Source organism: Nicotiana tabacum, chromosome 19 (assembly GCF_000715075.1).
Source record: "Nicotiana tabacum cultivar K326 chromosome 19, ASM71507v2, whole genome shotgun sequence".
NCBI lineage: Eukaryota > Viridiplantae > Streptophyta > Magnoliopsida > Solanales > Solanaceae > Nicotiana > Nicotiana tabacum.
The window spans coordinates 458,771-472,939 of record NC_134098.1 but is presented as its reverse complement, the minus strand read 5'-3'; the positions used below and the strand labels follow the sequence as shown (position 1 = coordinate 472,939).

The window sequence follows — 14,169 nt, the reverse complement described above, 5'->3', positions numbered from 1 at the left end:
TTTACATAAGAGTAAAGAAAGTGGAATACTTCAATGAACTTACAGCTAAAGTGGGGAAAAAAGATTCAAGGTTGGAACGGTAAGCTCATGTCCTTTAGTGGAAAAACAATCTTTATCAAGGCAGTCCTCTATTCAATCTCAATGCATATACTGACTGCTACCAATCCACCAAGGACTACCCTTCAACTAATTGAAAAACAATGCTCCAACTTCCTCTAGGCTAATACCGAGGGAGGGAAAAAATACCATCGGTACTCATGGACCTCATTATGCTTGGAAAAGAAGGAAGGTGGTGCTAGATTCAGGTCTATCCATGATATTAATAAAGCTTTTGCTGCTAAAGCTTGGTGGAGTTTAAGGACTACGTTTTCTCTTTGGAGAGAGTTTATGGAAGCTAAATATTGTAACAAAAGTCACCCTGTTAAGGCCACCTGGAAGCCTAGTCACTCACAAATATGGAGAAAATTGATGGACATAAAGGATGATGCTGAGAAACACATTCTCTCGAGACTAAAGAATGGTGAAGCTTCTTTCTGGTGGGATAAATGGTCAGAGCAAGGAGGTTCATGGGATGTGAATAAGCTAAGAGAGGTTCTAGCCGAAGATATATTGCAGCTCTACCTCCTCCTGACCTCTTCAAGAATGATCTTCCTATCTTGACTTTATCCAATAGTGGAAATGAAACAAACAAGGAATCATACTTTTTCTGCCATCTATATTTGGCATAAGAAAACGCCTTTTAAAATCTCTTGCCTTATGATGAGGCTAATTCATAAAAGGCTTCCTACTCACGGGCCCTTCTATGTGTTCATGTTGATTATTGACCATATTTTTCTGAAAAGTTAAGAGTGCTTTAGCCACATGAAAGTTTTTTAGGAACTATCTTAGAATTCCCTAAACTGGAAATTTAAGACGGCTTCGCTTTATATGGTGGCTAACCAAAGGGAAGCATAAAGTGATTGATTTCATACTTAAATGCCTACCTAGTATCATTTGTTGGGAACTGTGGAAAAGAAGATGTGCAGCTAGATTTGGAGAGGGAATGATTCAAGCCACTATGATCACTATCACTACTATCAATTTCATTTCCCTCCCAAACTTTAGTAATCGGACACACCTGTGTCTTATCTTGGATAATATCAAACCAGCTCTCACTATCGTCTATTAAATGGCTTAAACCTCCAGATCGCTACCTAAAACTCAACATAGATGGATGCAGTAAAGGAAACCCGGGGCTAGCAGGAGATGGTGAAATTCTAAGGGATCCCAGAGGAAATCTTGTGATGGCTTTTTCTCTAGCTTCTTTAGTTTTTTCTCAAGCAATATGGCTGAAGCTAAAGCCATACTCATGGGCCTGTGCCTGGACAAAGGTTACAGGGAGGTTATTATTGAATCCGACTCTCTAAGTAATCATTAATGCAATCAATAACCAATCCATCATTCCTTGACAAATATCATTTGTACTGGAGAATTTTTGAGCTTGTGCAGGAAGACAACTTTTACTTTTCTAGACCAATTATACAGCTAATATTCTTGCTAACTGGAGTTTACAAAAGAAAACATCTAATTCTTCACGGAGGTTGACATATTACATATTAATCTTTCTGTATTAGGCCTGCTCTATGCCATATGGTCATTACTAGCCTTCTTTTGTAAAGGATGCGGAAAGTTACATGTCCAAATTTTTGCCTACTGACTATAATACACAGGTCAAGGTCAAGCCTTTACCTCCCACCACAATGGTGGCATTAACATAAAATAACAAAATGTGAGGCAGCTGAAAGGCATGATAATGCATAAGAAAAACCAATTAACATTTTTTACTTTTGGAGATTAATGAAGTAATATCCATATCTACGTTTATGATTATTGCCAACAGTTGTACATATTATTCAAGCAATGAAATTGTGGTCTGGTACAAAGATTAAGTTTCATTGCCAACTTCAAAACTTCACTGCTTTTCCAAGCGAATTCTTATTTCTACAGCTATTGAACAAAACGTTCAGGCCAAGAGCAATTCATAGAGCAAAATTTCTGATAGAAATATGCATACATCATTGCAAGGAAAATTTTGCAACTTTTAACGTTGATGAATTGCCCTCAACCATGAGGTTCGGGGGGGCCAATGGAAGGTTGGTTAGGGATTAGGGTACAGAGATCACAGAATGAAAAAGAAACCCAACTTCTACTACAACTTCAAAAGTGGAGAACCTAAGTAACAAAAAACACTGCAATACGTGAATGTTTCATATATGTACAGCCAAAAATTGCCCGATCCCTGAAGGAATGAGCGGCTACTGGTCATTTATCCGAACCTGAGAAGCAGAAGAACAAATCAGTTAAATATTTGGTAACCTTGTCAACTAGCAAACACATTATCTATTCCAGCTCCGTCCTAAAGTTTGGCCTGATTTCATATTCGTAAGCCTGTTGCTAGGCGTGAGAGATAAGCATCTCATAGCATTGGATTTGTAGTCAACTTTCATGCATGCAAATAATGGTAAATTAGATTTAGTGCATCTCCAACATACTATAACTGAACGCAACACAAAATTTTAGCCATCTTTCAGGGAACAGAGTTAAAGATAGAAAACACAATTTTTTAAAAATTTTTCTAACCGAAAAAGCCCCGAGAGTCAGCTGCACACAGTTTGAAACTCGGTGGAAAATGGGTTGCCCCTCTACCCTTCTCCACTTAAACAAATACCAGGTTCTTGTCTGCAGTAGAGTTTGAACTCATGACGTGCGCCTAACCGCACATCATATGTTCCGCTCTCAACACTAGACCTAAACCCTGGGGGCTAGAAAACATAGGACTCCAATGTGTGGAAAAAAGAACTGGAGGATCCAAAAGACTTGAAAGGCCAACCAAAACAAAGGATCGATGTGCGGATACATAGGAAGAACCTAAAAGATGACTGCTCGGAATTAAAACTTACCACAAGGCACACTTTTTTAAGTACTGAAAAGAATACTAGGCCACATCACATTAGCTAGGTGGTTCTTACCCTCACTTCAATATAGCATTTCTATCACATGATAGAGCATGTCATGATTTCACTCAATCTTTCACGGAAAAAGGAAAACCTCAGTTTTGACATTTTCCAGATAATACAGTAACATCACTGTACATGCAGAAGGTTAGATCCTAACCCACAAATGTGTCAATCAAGCAAAAATGCATAGCTCCAGAGGAAACTATTGGAACAACACCTTCACCAGAAGAAGTCAGCTCCAAAAAGACACGTGTACTTCCCAACATAAAAAGCAGCCCATAAGAAAGAATAAGATAAGAAATATGATATAATCAACCACGAATATATTAAGTATTAGATCTAAAATATAAACCTATGTAAAACATTTGTATGGTTTAGACGCTTTACCTACTGTAATTCTCCACAATATCCATGCACCATAGAAGCAAAAATAGCATTACACTTTCAATTTGGCGCCAACTGTGTGTAAATTTACTTTTATGACAGCCTTACTAAAATATTGCCTTCTCTATTAACGAACCAGGTGTGAGCAAAGCCTTAACAATGCTCAAATCTGAGAAGATAAGAAACCAGAGTGTTGTGCTTATTGATGCAAAAGTAGTCTTTAACACAAGCTCTCTATTGACGCTCTCTTTCCTACAAGTAGCCAATCCTACATATTGATGCCAATATCATCCCATAGTTTCTGCATTATCCACTTCTAAAACAGGAAGCTTTTTATCGTTTTGGTAGACAAAATTTATTCAGCAAATATCAACTACATTAATCTGGGTATGTTTGTTTATGGACAAACACCGCCTTTTCTTCTCTTCATATATAGATGACATTCAAATAAGATAATGTTTGATTTGGTGCCATCATAATGTGACCATCTTCAAATTCATACATCAGAATCTCCATTGCATCAAACATTTTGTATACCTACCTATATATAATTAACAAAATCCCTCGATAAAAGAACGAGATTAGTACAAAATAAGACATGCGGTTAAAGGATACTAACCACAAGTACACTGTACAAAGCTGTAGCTTCTTATTTTCTCTCAGAGTCCTGACGCGATTTTTGTTAGGTCCTCCTTTTGTTGCTAAAACAAACAATTAAAGTGAGCTCTCAGAATGAAGGTAATGTAAGATACAAGAAGAACATTACTGATCCAAACTAGTTCCAAACCTTATATAACCGATTCCACCAGCTGTCAGATCTTGCTTGCAATAAGCGCCACTCATTGGCCATTTCATACTCAATAGTGTTGGGCTGAGAACAATGAGAAGTAGACACTGCTTCTCTCTGAATAATAAACACGATAAAAAAGGATTGATTAAGCTAGACAAACGTGTTCAGATGGTATGTCTTTTTTTTTTTTGGGATACACAGTAGACAGGAGAGATACTGACCATTTCCCGCTGCAGTTGTAGTCTTAGTTTGTCAACACATAAATGCCCAGCTAATGATGAAGCGTTTCCTTCCGTTTTAGGAAGAGATACAAAGCTTGCAACGAGCGGCCTGCGCATTAAAAAACTTTTAGGCAATGGGAAACCATCCTAGCCAAACATGTTTGAATATTATGCTGTTCCGTTTCAGGTTCACTCGAAAAAAATAATTTATATCACCTTACTCCTTCCCCATAACTTTCACTAAATGAAAACTTTTTTCTCATTCAAATTTTTTTTAAGTAACATAAATTAACACTTCATTAAACTATTTTAGACTTTATGTTGCCATTAACCTAAAATAAAATATAACTATTTTCACAATTCACATTATTATTGTAAAATTTCTTTTATCAAACTCAAATATAATAATCTAGTCAGATATCTCACTCTTACCCTGTGTGCTATTCAAAGTAGGTCATATCTTATTTCCTTGGGCAGAGGGTTTAGTCAGCAGACACTCTAATATCTAACTAAAACATGTATTATTAACACCAAATTTGTACATTGAAATCCTATGTTTCTCCGTTTAAAAAGGTAAGAAAAGAACAAAAAGACACCAATGTATCTACAAATCATGATGAAACACTCCCAAACCTTCCCTAAAAAATATTTTATGATAAAGTTTCCATAAGGTCATTCCCATATGATCGTATATGACAAAAAACCAATATCAAAGTAAACAATATCTTAACAGCTGCTTCACTGGGTACCAGATGTTTTATATGACGACGAGCAAGTGGAAAGAAGGGGGGAGGAGACCAGAAAAAAAGAAGACAAATTAATAAATAAAAAGCAGGGATCCTGCAATTGCATATCCACTTATCCAGCAACCAGGTCTCTTTGTAGAAAATTAAAGGTTGCAAAGAAACCAAGTTGATCCCGTCGTATAGTCACAAGTAATATTAAGGCTTTCCCCAAACCAAGAATAAGTCCAACTCCCAGTGTTCGATAAAACCACCAGGAAATCAAAAGACTAAAATTAATTTGCTGAATGACCTTGTGATTAAAAAACAGTTAACAGTTGTGGCACCAATGAGGGAGTGCAAGCCAATGAGGGCAGATCAAGCAGGGCAGGCAAGCTTCTAGGAAGGAAAGCTTCTAAAAAATGGGTGCACAAGTCATCTTAGGCAAATCCCACATCGGAATGGGAGAGAAAAGTGAAAAGCTTAGCACAACACAAGTTCACATGTTACGCGCGCTTTTGGGCTCGATGATGGCGTAAACCAAAAGACAAATATGTTAGCTCTATTAGGCCAAACGGATAATACATGCCATGGACTTGGGTCGTGACAAATATGGTATCAGAGATTCTCTATCAGTATGGCAGTGCCTAGGGGTGTTCATAAAAACCAGAAAAACCGAACCAAACCGACCAAAAAAACAAATACTTTTTTCGTTTGGTTTGGTTTTGAATTTTAAAAACCGATAAAATTTAGTTTGGTTTTGGTTTTAATAAAAAAATAACCGAAAAAACCGAACCACATTTATTATTATACAAACATTTTAAAATTTTATGGTACATATTGATTATTTGCACTTTTAGTCTAATTCTTTGCTATTATAATAATCTAGTCCCTGCGTGAAGGAGGGATGCTTTGTGCACTGTGCTGTCCTTTTTTTGCCTTTACATTCTAGTTTGATTGGTAGATTTCTTTTGTTAAGTATAAGAAACTATTTCATGTTAAAAATAATCTATTTTTAATTGAGTCCTTAAATTATTCATCACTATTTAATTCAATTATCATTAATATATCTTGGTAAATGATAGATTTCTTAAAGAGCAATTGGTTTGATAGCGTTACGTTGAAAATGTAGTCGCCGGAATATGTGTTTGGTAGTGTACGTCTCATATTTAAGAAAAAGCCGATAAATAACCAAAAAACCAACAAAAACCGGCATAAACCGAATCGATAAAAAAAACCGACTTAATTGGTTTGGTTTGATTCCAATATTTGAAAAACCGACTTTCTTGGTTTGGTTTCTTTTTAGGGAAAAACTGATCCAAATCAAACCATGAACACCCCCCCCACCCCTAGTGGTGCCCCTCAGTAAGGACGTTGAGTCCTAAGAACGGGCCTATGATGCAGGGTAGGGAGACAAGGCAGGGTCAAACAAGACTGATAAGTTTCCGAAGAACGGGTGCACATGTCACTTTAGGCGAATCCCACGTTGGAATGGGAGAGAAAAATGAAGAGTTTTATAAGGCACAACACAAGTTCACATGGTACGCGCGTTGTTGGACTCGATAATAACATAGCCCAAGGGACAAATCATGGGCCAAACGGACAATATGTGCCAGGGGCTTAGATCGTGACAACCACCCTATCTATTTGGTGTCCTGTACAGAATTCAGTTAACACAAAAAAAAAAAGAAAAAAAAAAGGGAAGAATGAATTCCTTGTTCATGTTCACAAAAAACCAGGTCTGGAACTCAATATTCATGTAAAACCAACAGTCTACTTTGTTAATTTTTCATTAATGTGGTGCTTATGTTTTCCTGAGCCGGGGGTCTATTGGAAACAACCTCAAAATCCTCACAAGGTAGGGGTAAGGTCTGCGTACACACTACATTCCCCAGACCTCACGGTGTGGGATAATACTGGATATGTTGTTGTAGTCTACTATGTTAATTTATAAGTACCAAAACAGTCTACTACATGGAAGCATTAATGGAAACAACTTTGCCAATTTTTATTTTTTGAAGAGCTTGTGTTATTCTAACCAATCTAACTAACCCAATGAACTACTCTGAGTCCTCATCCTAAAATTCATCTAGACACTCGAGCATTCAATAATTGTTGTGCCAAAAAGAATATAAATCGATATATACCTCTGATTTGACACCATTAGGCATCCATCGGCCAACTTTTTAGTAACCCTTTCTGCTACTCCTCTTGTTTTGAATGCAACTAAAGCTCTACCTGCCACATAAAAAAAATGAAGTTAAAAGCAGGCACCCGGGATTTAGCCACGAGCAAAAAGTGGCATTTCTTTGATTAAATACTATCCACTCTACCGTTTTAAGACAAAAGAAGAAAAAAAAAATAAGGAAATGGGACAGGGATCGTTAAAATAGCATAAACTTCATATATCATTTTGACAGACCCCAAAAAAATAATATTCCGATTAGATAACCAGTAGAAGCTTATAGATAGAAAGATTGACCAGTTGAAAACATACCAGAGTAAGGGCTAGAGAAAGCAGTGCGCTGGACCATTTTGGTTGTGCAGTTTTCTCTACATGCATGCCAGATAATATCCTGCAATGTTATAAACACAATCATCAGTATGTAGGAGACAGCCAGGCAAAAGCTATGAATACAAGCCAGCCCCCCTCCCAACCAATTGTTGGTGCTAATAGAAAAGGATACCATCGGACTGATAGGAAACTAAGAGCAGGGCAGAAAGTGCATGTTATGAACGTAGTACACGGTACAATCTAGCCATTTTCTTTCACCAGATAAACTTAATTTCCCCTGAAAATTTCATGGCCGTGTACACGAACTCCGAGCTTTGGTAGCATCCCCGGTCCACTAGTTGGAAAAATACCGAGGGTAACAAACAGTATTGTTAAGGGCTCACTTAATGTGCACTCAAGCACTGAAGCTAGTCGAATCCCTAGTTAGTGATTTGCGTCACTTTTAAGAGGCGCTTTAATACAGGCAGAGGCGGACCCAGGATTTAAAAATGGAGGGGGCACTACTATCTTTAATTTAGACGGAAGTGAGGACTTCACCCGTAGTTGTTGGGTGTCGGCGGATGCCAGCAAACTTCTGGTGATGACTGACATGTGACGTGAGTGAGTTGAGGTGAAGTTGGGTTTGAAATTTGGTAAAAGGGATTCTGAGTTTTGCTCTTAGCAACGCGAAAAGACAAGTGTGATTTGGAGCTTTTTAGGGGAGGGGTTTATTCAAAACTCAAAAGAAAAAGGGGGTTGGGGTGTGTTTGGGGGTGGGTAGGTGGCTAAGGTGGAACCTAAAATGAAAAGGCAAAAACAAATAAATTAAAAATCTGGGCTGCAAAAGAAAATAACCTTAAGGAAGGAGAGGCAGTGTGGATTTGAACCCGGACATTCCATAAGAAAGCAAAGGAAATTGCAGACTTGACCAGTGCTCCAACCAGACTCTAGTGTTTTAGGGTGCCTAATTTAATATAAAGCAGTTTCTCCGGGTATATATACATATAATACATGTATATGTAGAAATTTTCCCGAGGTTTAGGGGCTCCGGTGACCCCCCCCCCCTTACCAGACACGTGGGTCCGCCTCTGAATACAGGCACCACCTCATAAAGGTAGAGCCTCATCGCGTACAAGCTCTATCTTAAAGAGAGCATAACTAGAGATAAATAGGAAGTGAAAATTTAAATTGTTAAAAAACATTACGAGTGAATTCCAATGAATAGTATCAAGAAACTATACACGTAGTATAAGAACTTTTGTCACTGAAAACATGAATTGCATCATTACATCTAAATAAACATAATTAAATAATTATGGACGAGATTAACCAAGGAATTCTATTTCATATATTACACTATAGATTAATATTCCTAGTTCCTTTGTATAAAAAATTATTGTTTATTTTTTACAGATATTTTTTCATGCATTACATATACGACATAAGCTCATTTCTTCATTAAAACGCGTGCTTTAATAATGCATTTTACGCTTAAAGTCCTAACGGACTTCGCTGCTTTTCTATGCTTTACACCTTAGACAATTCTGGTCGAAAGCACAATGTAGTAAACACAAGAAGAAAACATCAAATACATCAATCACCCAGGACAGATCACCTGCATTTGCAAAAGCCATCAAGTAGAATGCATGCTAAAAACGAAAAAAGTGAGTGTTACTTCTCAATCATTTGTCGTTTCACTAACTAATTATAGATATACTATGAAGTGTAGTGTGAAATATGTTATAAATCGAATAGGTGATTTTAGGAACCGTTAGAACTACCCTAAAAAGATAGATGTTCCGAAGGAAGAGACTGGCAAGAGAGCACGGGAAATAGCACCATTGGCGCTGATGTAAAATTTTTATGTCCAGAATAGCATAGCCGTTCTTCTCACACTACTGATAGCTCCTCATACATATCTTTTAAGGCAATTATAAATTTTATCTAAATTTCATTCTTCTCCAGCATAAAGGACATATATAGCACTCTATCATACTCTATATAAACACATTTGCATAGATGTTTCTTCCTCTCCCAACAAATTTGCATCAAACTTCTCAGCAAGAATATATCCTCCACTGTAAATCTACTAGGCAAAAATCCAAATTTGTTCTCCACCACTGTTGCAGTGTCCTTAATTGAAATTCTACACTCTATCACGGAATCACTAAAACTCAAAATTTAATCATGTCTGATAAGTTCAAAGTCGCGAAAGTTCATACAACTTTGAACTTCTCTTTTGTGCTTATATACTGAAATCAACGTACTTCTCCTCCGGCGCTTGGGCATCCTCACCACCTTTAAGTTAACATTAAATAGCTTGGTAAGCCATACTACCCCAACCTCTCCAAGACAGTTTTTAACCTATATATGAACATTTGGCTCGCATGCTTTCCTAATCCTTATATTCTTCTTAGCATCCTTTAATTTTGCCGGCTAATTTTGTGTGTATAGCTAAAGTTTCTATGCAAAAGATGTATCAAACTCTATCAAGTTATACTCATAATTCAAGTTAAAGAGTTAATCAAATTAGCCTCTTCACCTATCCTTGAACTGATTATCTCATGTTCATACTTATTGAGAATCGTCCTTAATACATTTCACCTTGTTTAAACTAGCATACTTGAAGAGGACGATTGTGTTGTAAGCGCCAACAGAATTTGCACTCATTATGAGAGAATGGGACATTGGAACGCCTCAAACAACGTTGAGGAATGGTACCACTCTCTGACACGTCGCGGGAGACTCCATCCAATGGAGATTGTCCCGCATGTACGAGAGACCATTCGTAAAAGCACAACAAAATATATTTCTTTGAGTTAGAGGGATTAAGAGGAATCCAACCATACACTCCTCTACGGGTTCTAAGCCAATTTGGCTTAACCCAGGAGTGCATCTTCATTCAACATGGTTTTGTCCGAGAACAACTTCAACGAAGAAATGGCTATCCTGAGGGCTAAACACCTGCAACAGGATTGGGAGTTGGTGGCAGTCGACATGGAGCAAGATGAGTGATGTACTCCCGAGTATTATGCTTGGATCATGCAAGACAATTATTCTAAACTGCCGAGTCGTGAAGGAGAATTGGTAAGTTTAGAAGATGCTTGGGAAGCGCTTTGAGAAAGGTAATGACGGCAAACCCGATGCACAAGGCATCTGCGTTCACGCAAGTACGGGGGAAGGGCTACACCCCAAGGGGTATAATGTAGACAGCATACCCTAATGCAATCATTAGTGGCTGCTTCCACGGCTCAAATCTATGACCTATAGGTCGCATGGAGAGAACTTTATCATTGCTCCAAGGTTCCCCTTCTTTGAGAAAGGTATGACGTGTTGTCATTTACCAACATCACACTTGAGATGCGAGAGCAAGTGGTTCCCGCTCGTGATGCCCCTAGGTGGAAATTTCCGAAGGATATGTGGATTTGGTGTGTTTAAGGAAGTGATGGAGGGTAGGTTATGGGAGGTTAAGGAGAACCACTTGCTCTCACCCATCCCTGATCACTTCTGATGAAACTATTTCTCCAACTTCACTAGCAAACTAAAAAGGTGTCGGATGAAAGAATGAGCACTTGATACATAACTAAGTACCATAATCCCTTCCAATATCATGTTTTCACAAAAATGGCTTCTCATTGGTGAAACACTGAATTTAGGATATCCAACTAAGGTGATGCAAGTATTATGCAAACATCCACCTAAATTTCCTCCTAGAAAACTAGCAAATTCTAATTACCCAAGAAAGTCTTAGAGAACTTGTATTATAGTCAAATTTTTCCTAACGATAAACCTTCACTCCCTAAGGCACCTTTTCACAGAGCCAACAATAGACCTTCTTCAATTATAGAAAGATATGACGTGTGGTCATTTAGGCAAGCAAGTCAAAATTCGCTCCCTTCCTACCCCTTTATTACACTATTGAACATTTCTCAAATCAAAATGCTTAAAGATAGAAAATAGAAACCTTCATATGCACCCCGGGGGGGGAGGGGGGGGAGGGGGAGGGGGAGGTCATCATCTACAAAGTTTTGAACCGTGCACCACTAGCCCTCATTTCTCGGCTATTAAGAGAAAAGAAACCTTAACATATTCGAGCAACTTCGTAGATATGTGTCTTCTTATCTCCAGAACGCGCTCCACTAACCCTCGGGGATTTTAGTAGACAATATATGTTGCTTTGCATTTCTAGTAAAGTGGGATGCATGGAATTATGAACTCATTGACTTTAACTTCAACTTGCGTATCCTAGTATCATTAAAAGGGTTTATGAAAAGTCACATTTTAGGCATGCATGCGATGAGATGGGCAGCAGGAAATTGATGGGAATAGACTTAATCAAGGAGAATACATACTCATTTTATCACATATATAAAGCGAGCATCAAACAGTGAGCTCATAAAGCTCATAAACTCATTTAGTTCGTTCATTGGAAGACAATGTCCTCTAGGGCAAGAATAAGCAAAGATTGATAAGAGGAAGTTATAAAAAGGAGAAATTTCTCTTTGCACAACATACCTGGAGAAAGCGTTGCTTGTGCCAGCATCACAAAAACACTCTGCAAGTTAAGTGTTTGCTAGCTAAGACTCTATAATTATCATAGTGTTAATTTGAAGAGACCCTATGTTGCTCAGACTCGGGTGCGACTATCCGATCTAGATGCGGATCTAGAGGTCGAATCCTTCATAATCTAAATTTTAGGATTCAGGGTACGAATCCAGGTATGGATACGGGTGGGGGAATTTTGGCTAAAAAAAAAATCAAGATTCTAAAAATAGATCTATAAAAATATCCAAAGTTATGAGAGCTATTCTGCGAAAACTTATAGGTAATCGAGTGCAGCCAATAGTTCAATCTTTCATTTTGAGAATTTATCAATTTGTAGGCATTTAGCTGAGGGTCTATCGGAAACAGCCTCTCTGCCTGTCCAGGGTTAGGGTAAGGCTGCGTACATCTCACCCTCCCCAGACCCCACTTGTGGGAATACACTGGGTTGTTGTTGTTGTTGTATCAATTTGTAGGCACTAGACACTAATAGACAAAGCTAAAATTCAATCTTTTATTTTTCATTATAGTCGAATTTGTCCATGGAATGTGGTCAAAGTATCCGATCTCGATTGACCACACTTGGTATGTATCCCACACCCTTACCACTACTAGTATTGTGTCGACACCAGTGCGACAGCTAAAATGAAGAGTCCGCGCAACATAGGAAGAGACTATGTAAAATAATATTTATGATAAGGTAGTTAAACAAAAAGAGAGGAATGAGTAACATGAAGGACGCATAAATCAAAACCTTACATTAAGTTAAAGGCCACAAAGCAAAAGAAAACTCTTAGAAGCATGATGCTCACCCAAAGGGAACAATCACAAAATTGGTATCAAGTCAAACTAGATAATATCACAAAGTTAATAGGCAAGGGATAGGGTATTACCTCCACCTCTCCTGATGTATATTCAGGATTCAAATTTTCTAGTAAGATAAGCGTCCCTTGCTCATTTGCTGTTTGCATCACTTCCTCCCACGGCTAAATATAAAAAACAATGAAAATGATAGATATTTTATCAATTGAGCTTATACGACAAAAATGATACGTATCTTTCACCGACAAAAATATCATATCATCTAATAGATTGTTTTGCTACATAGAAAAACATGGGCCCTTTCTTATGGCAATGATTGTAATGTAAGATACGCCACACAAACTAACAGTTCCAATGTGTGAATCATAGCTCCATTAAAATAAGTGGTCAGAGCTCCACATATGTTAGGAAACTTCTAATCTTAAATTTGTGGACAACTTGACATGGGCATACAAGTAAAAAACTAGCAAGCTATGTGCTTGAGTACTTTATTTACTTTGAATAGATTTCTTTTCTATTAGCATGGTTATATTCAAGAAATAGTCAATAAATACGTTACGGTAGATTTCTTCCTGTCTGTCTACGTCTTAGTAGGCAGATTTACCGGTGCCTGTACTGGTAGGAGATAATAGGTATTCAATGAAACAATCAAGGTGTGTGCAAGTTGATTACGACACCACTATTAAAAATAAAAAGTTATGTTACATTATGCATTACTCTCTCCATCCCAATTTATGTAGCGGTGTTTGACCCGACACAGAGTTCAAGAAAGAAAAGAAAACTTTTGAAACTTCTGGTCTAAAACAAAACATAGATATTTGTGTGGCTGTAAATCAATTTATTAAGGGTAAAGTAGAAATTCTAAAGATAAATTATTTCTAAATAAGGAAATGCTAAGTTGCTAGGACTCTTCACTTTGGTGCGATACCCGTGTCGACACGATGTGAGTGTGGTGTATGGGATTCACACCAGATCTAGTCAACTGATTTTGGGTACTTTGACCAAACTCGACGTAGAAATTCAGAACAAATACAATGATTTTTTAAATCAAAACAAAAGCTAGGGTGAAATTGAAAATAAAGGAATACTTTGATGGTTTCCTTTTCCTTTTATCACCTTCTTGGATTCTCCTCTTGATCAATATTTTCTCTTTCTCCGGATATCTTGTAAGTTTTTCACATAATATCTCATAATTTAG

At 37.6% G+C, this 14,169-nt stretch overlaps 1 protein-coding gene across 6 annotated transcripts in view; it reads right to left on the bottom strand.

The window, feature by feature from the left end:
• Window positions 1–1,913: 1,913 nt before the first annotated feature.
• LOC107780082 (protein ANTI-SILENCING 1) overlaps window positions 1,914–14,169 on the bottom strand; it is a 29,360-nt gene continuing 17,104 nt past the window's right edge. For 4 of the 6 annotated variants that reach the window (XM_075239455.1, XM_016600602.2, XM_075239456.1 and 1 more), the window contains 7 exons: window positions 13,043–13,135; window positions 7,611–7,689; window positions 7,261–7,351; window positions 4,392–4,500; window positions 4,168–4,284; window positions 4,000–4,081; window positions 1,914–2,315 (listed from right to left, as the gene is read on the bottom strand). In XM_075239455.1, coding sequence (XP_075095556.1) covers window positions 4,040–4,081; window positions 4,168–4,284; window positions 4,392–4,500; window positions 7,261–7,351; window positions 7,611–7,689; window positions 13,043–13,135 — 531 coding nt within the window. In that variant the 3' untranslated portion in view covers window positions 1,914–2,315; window positions 4,000–4,039. The remainder of the gene's footprint in view (window positions 2,316–3,999; window positions 4,082–4,167; window positions 4,285–4,391; window positions 4,501–7,260; window positions 7,352–7,610; window positions 7,690–13,042; window positions 13,136–14,169) is intronic. The other 2 variants (XM_016600604.2, XM_075239457.1) reach the window with 1 other exon arrangement.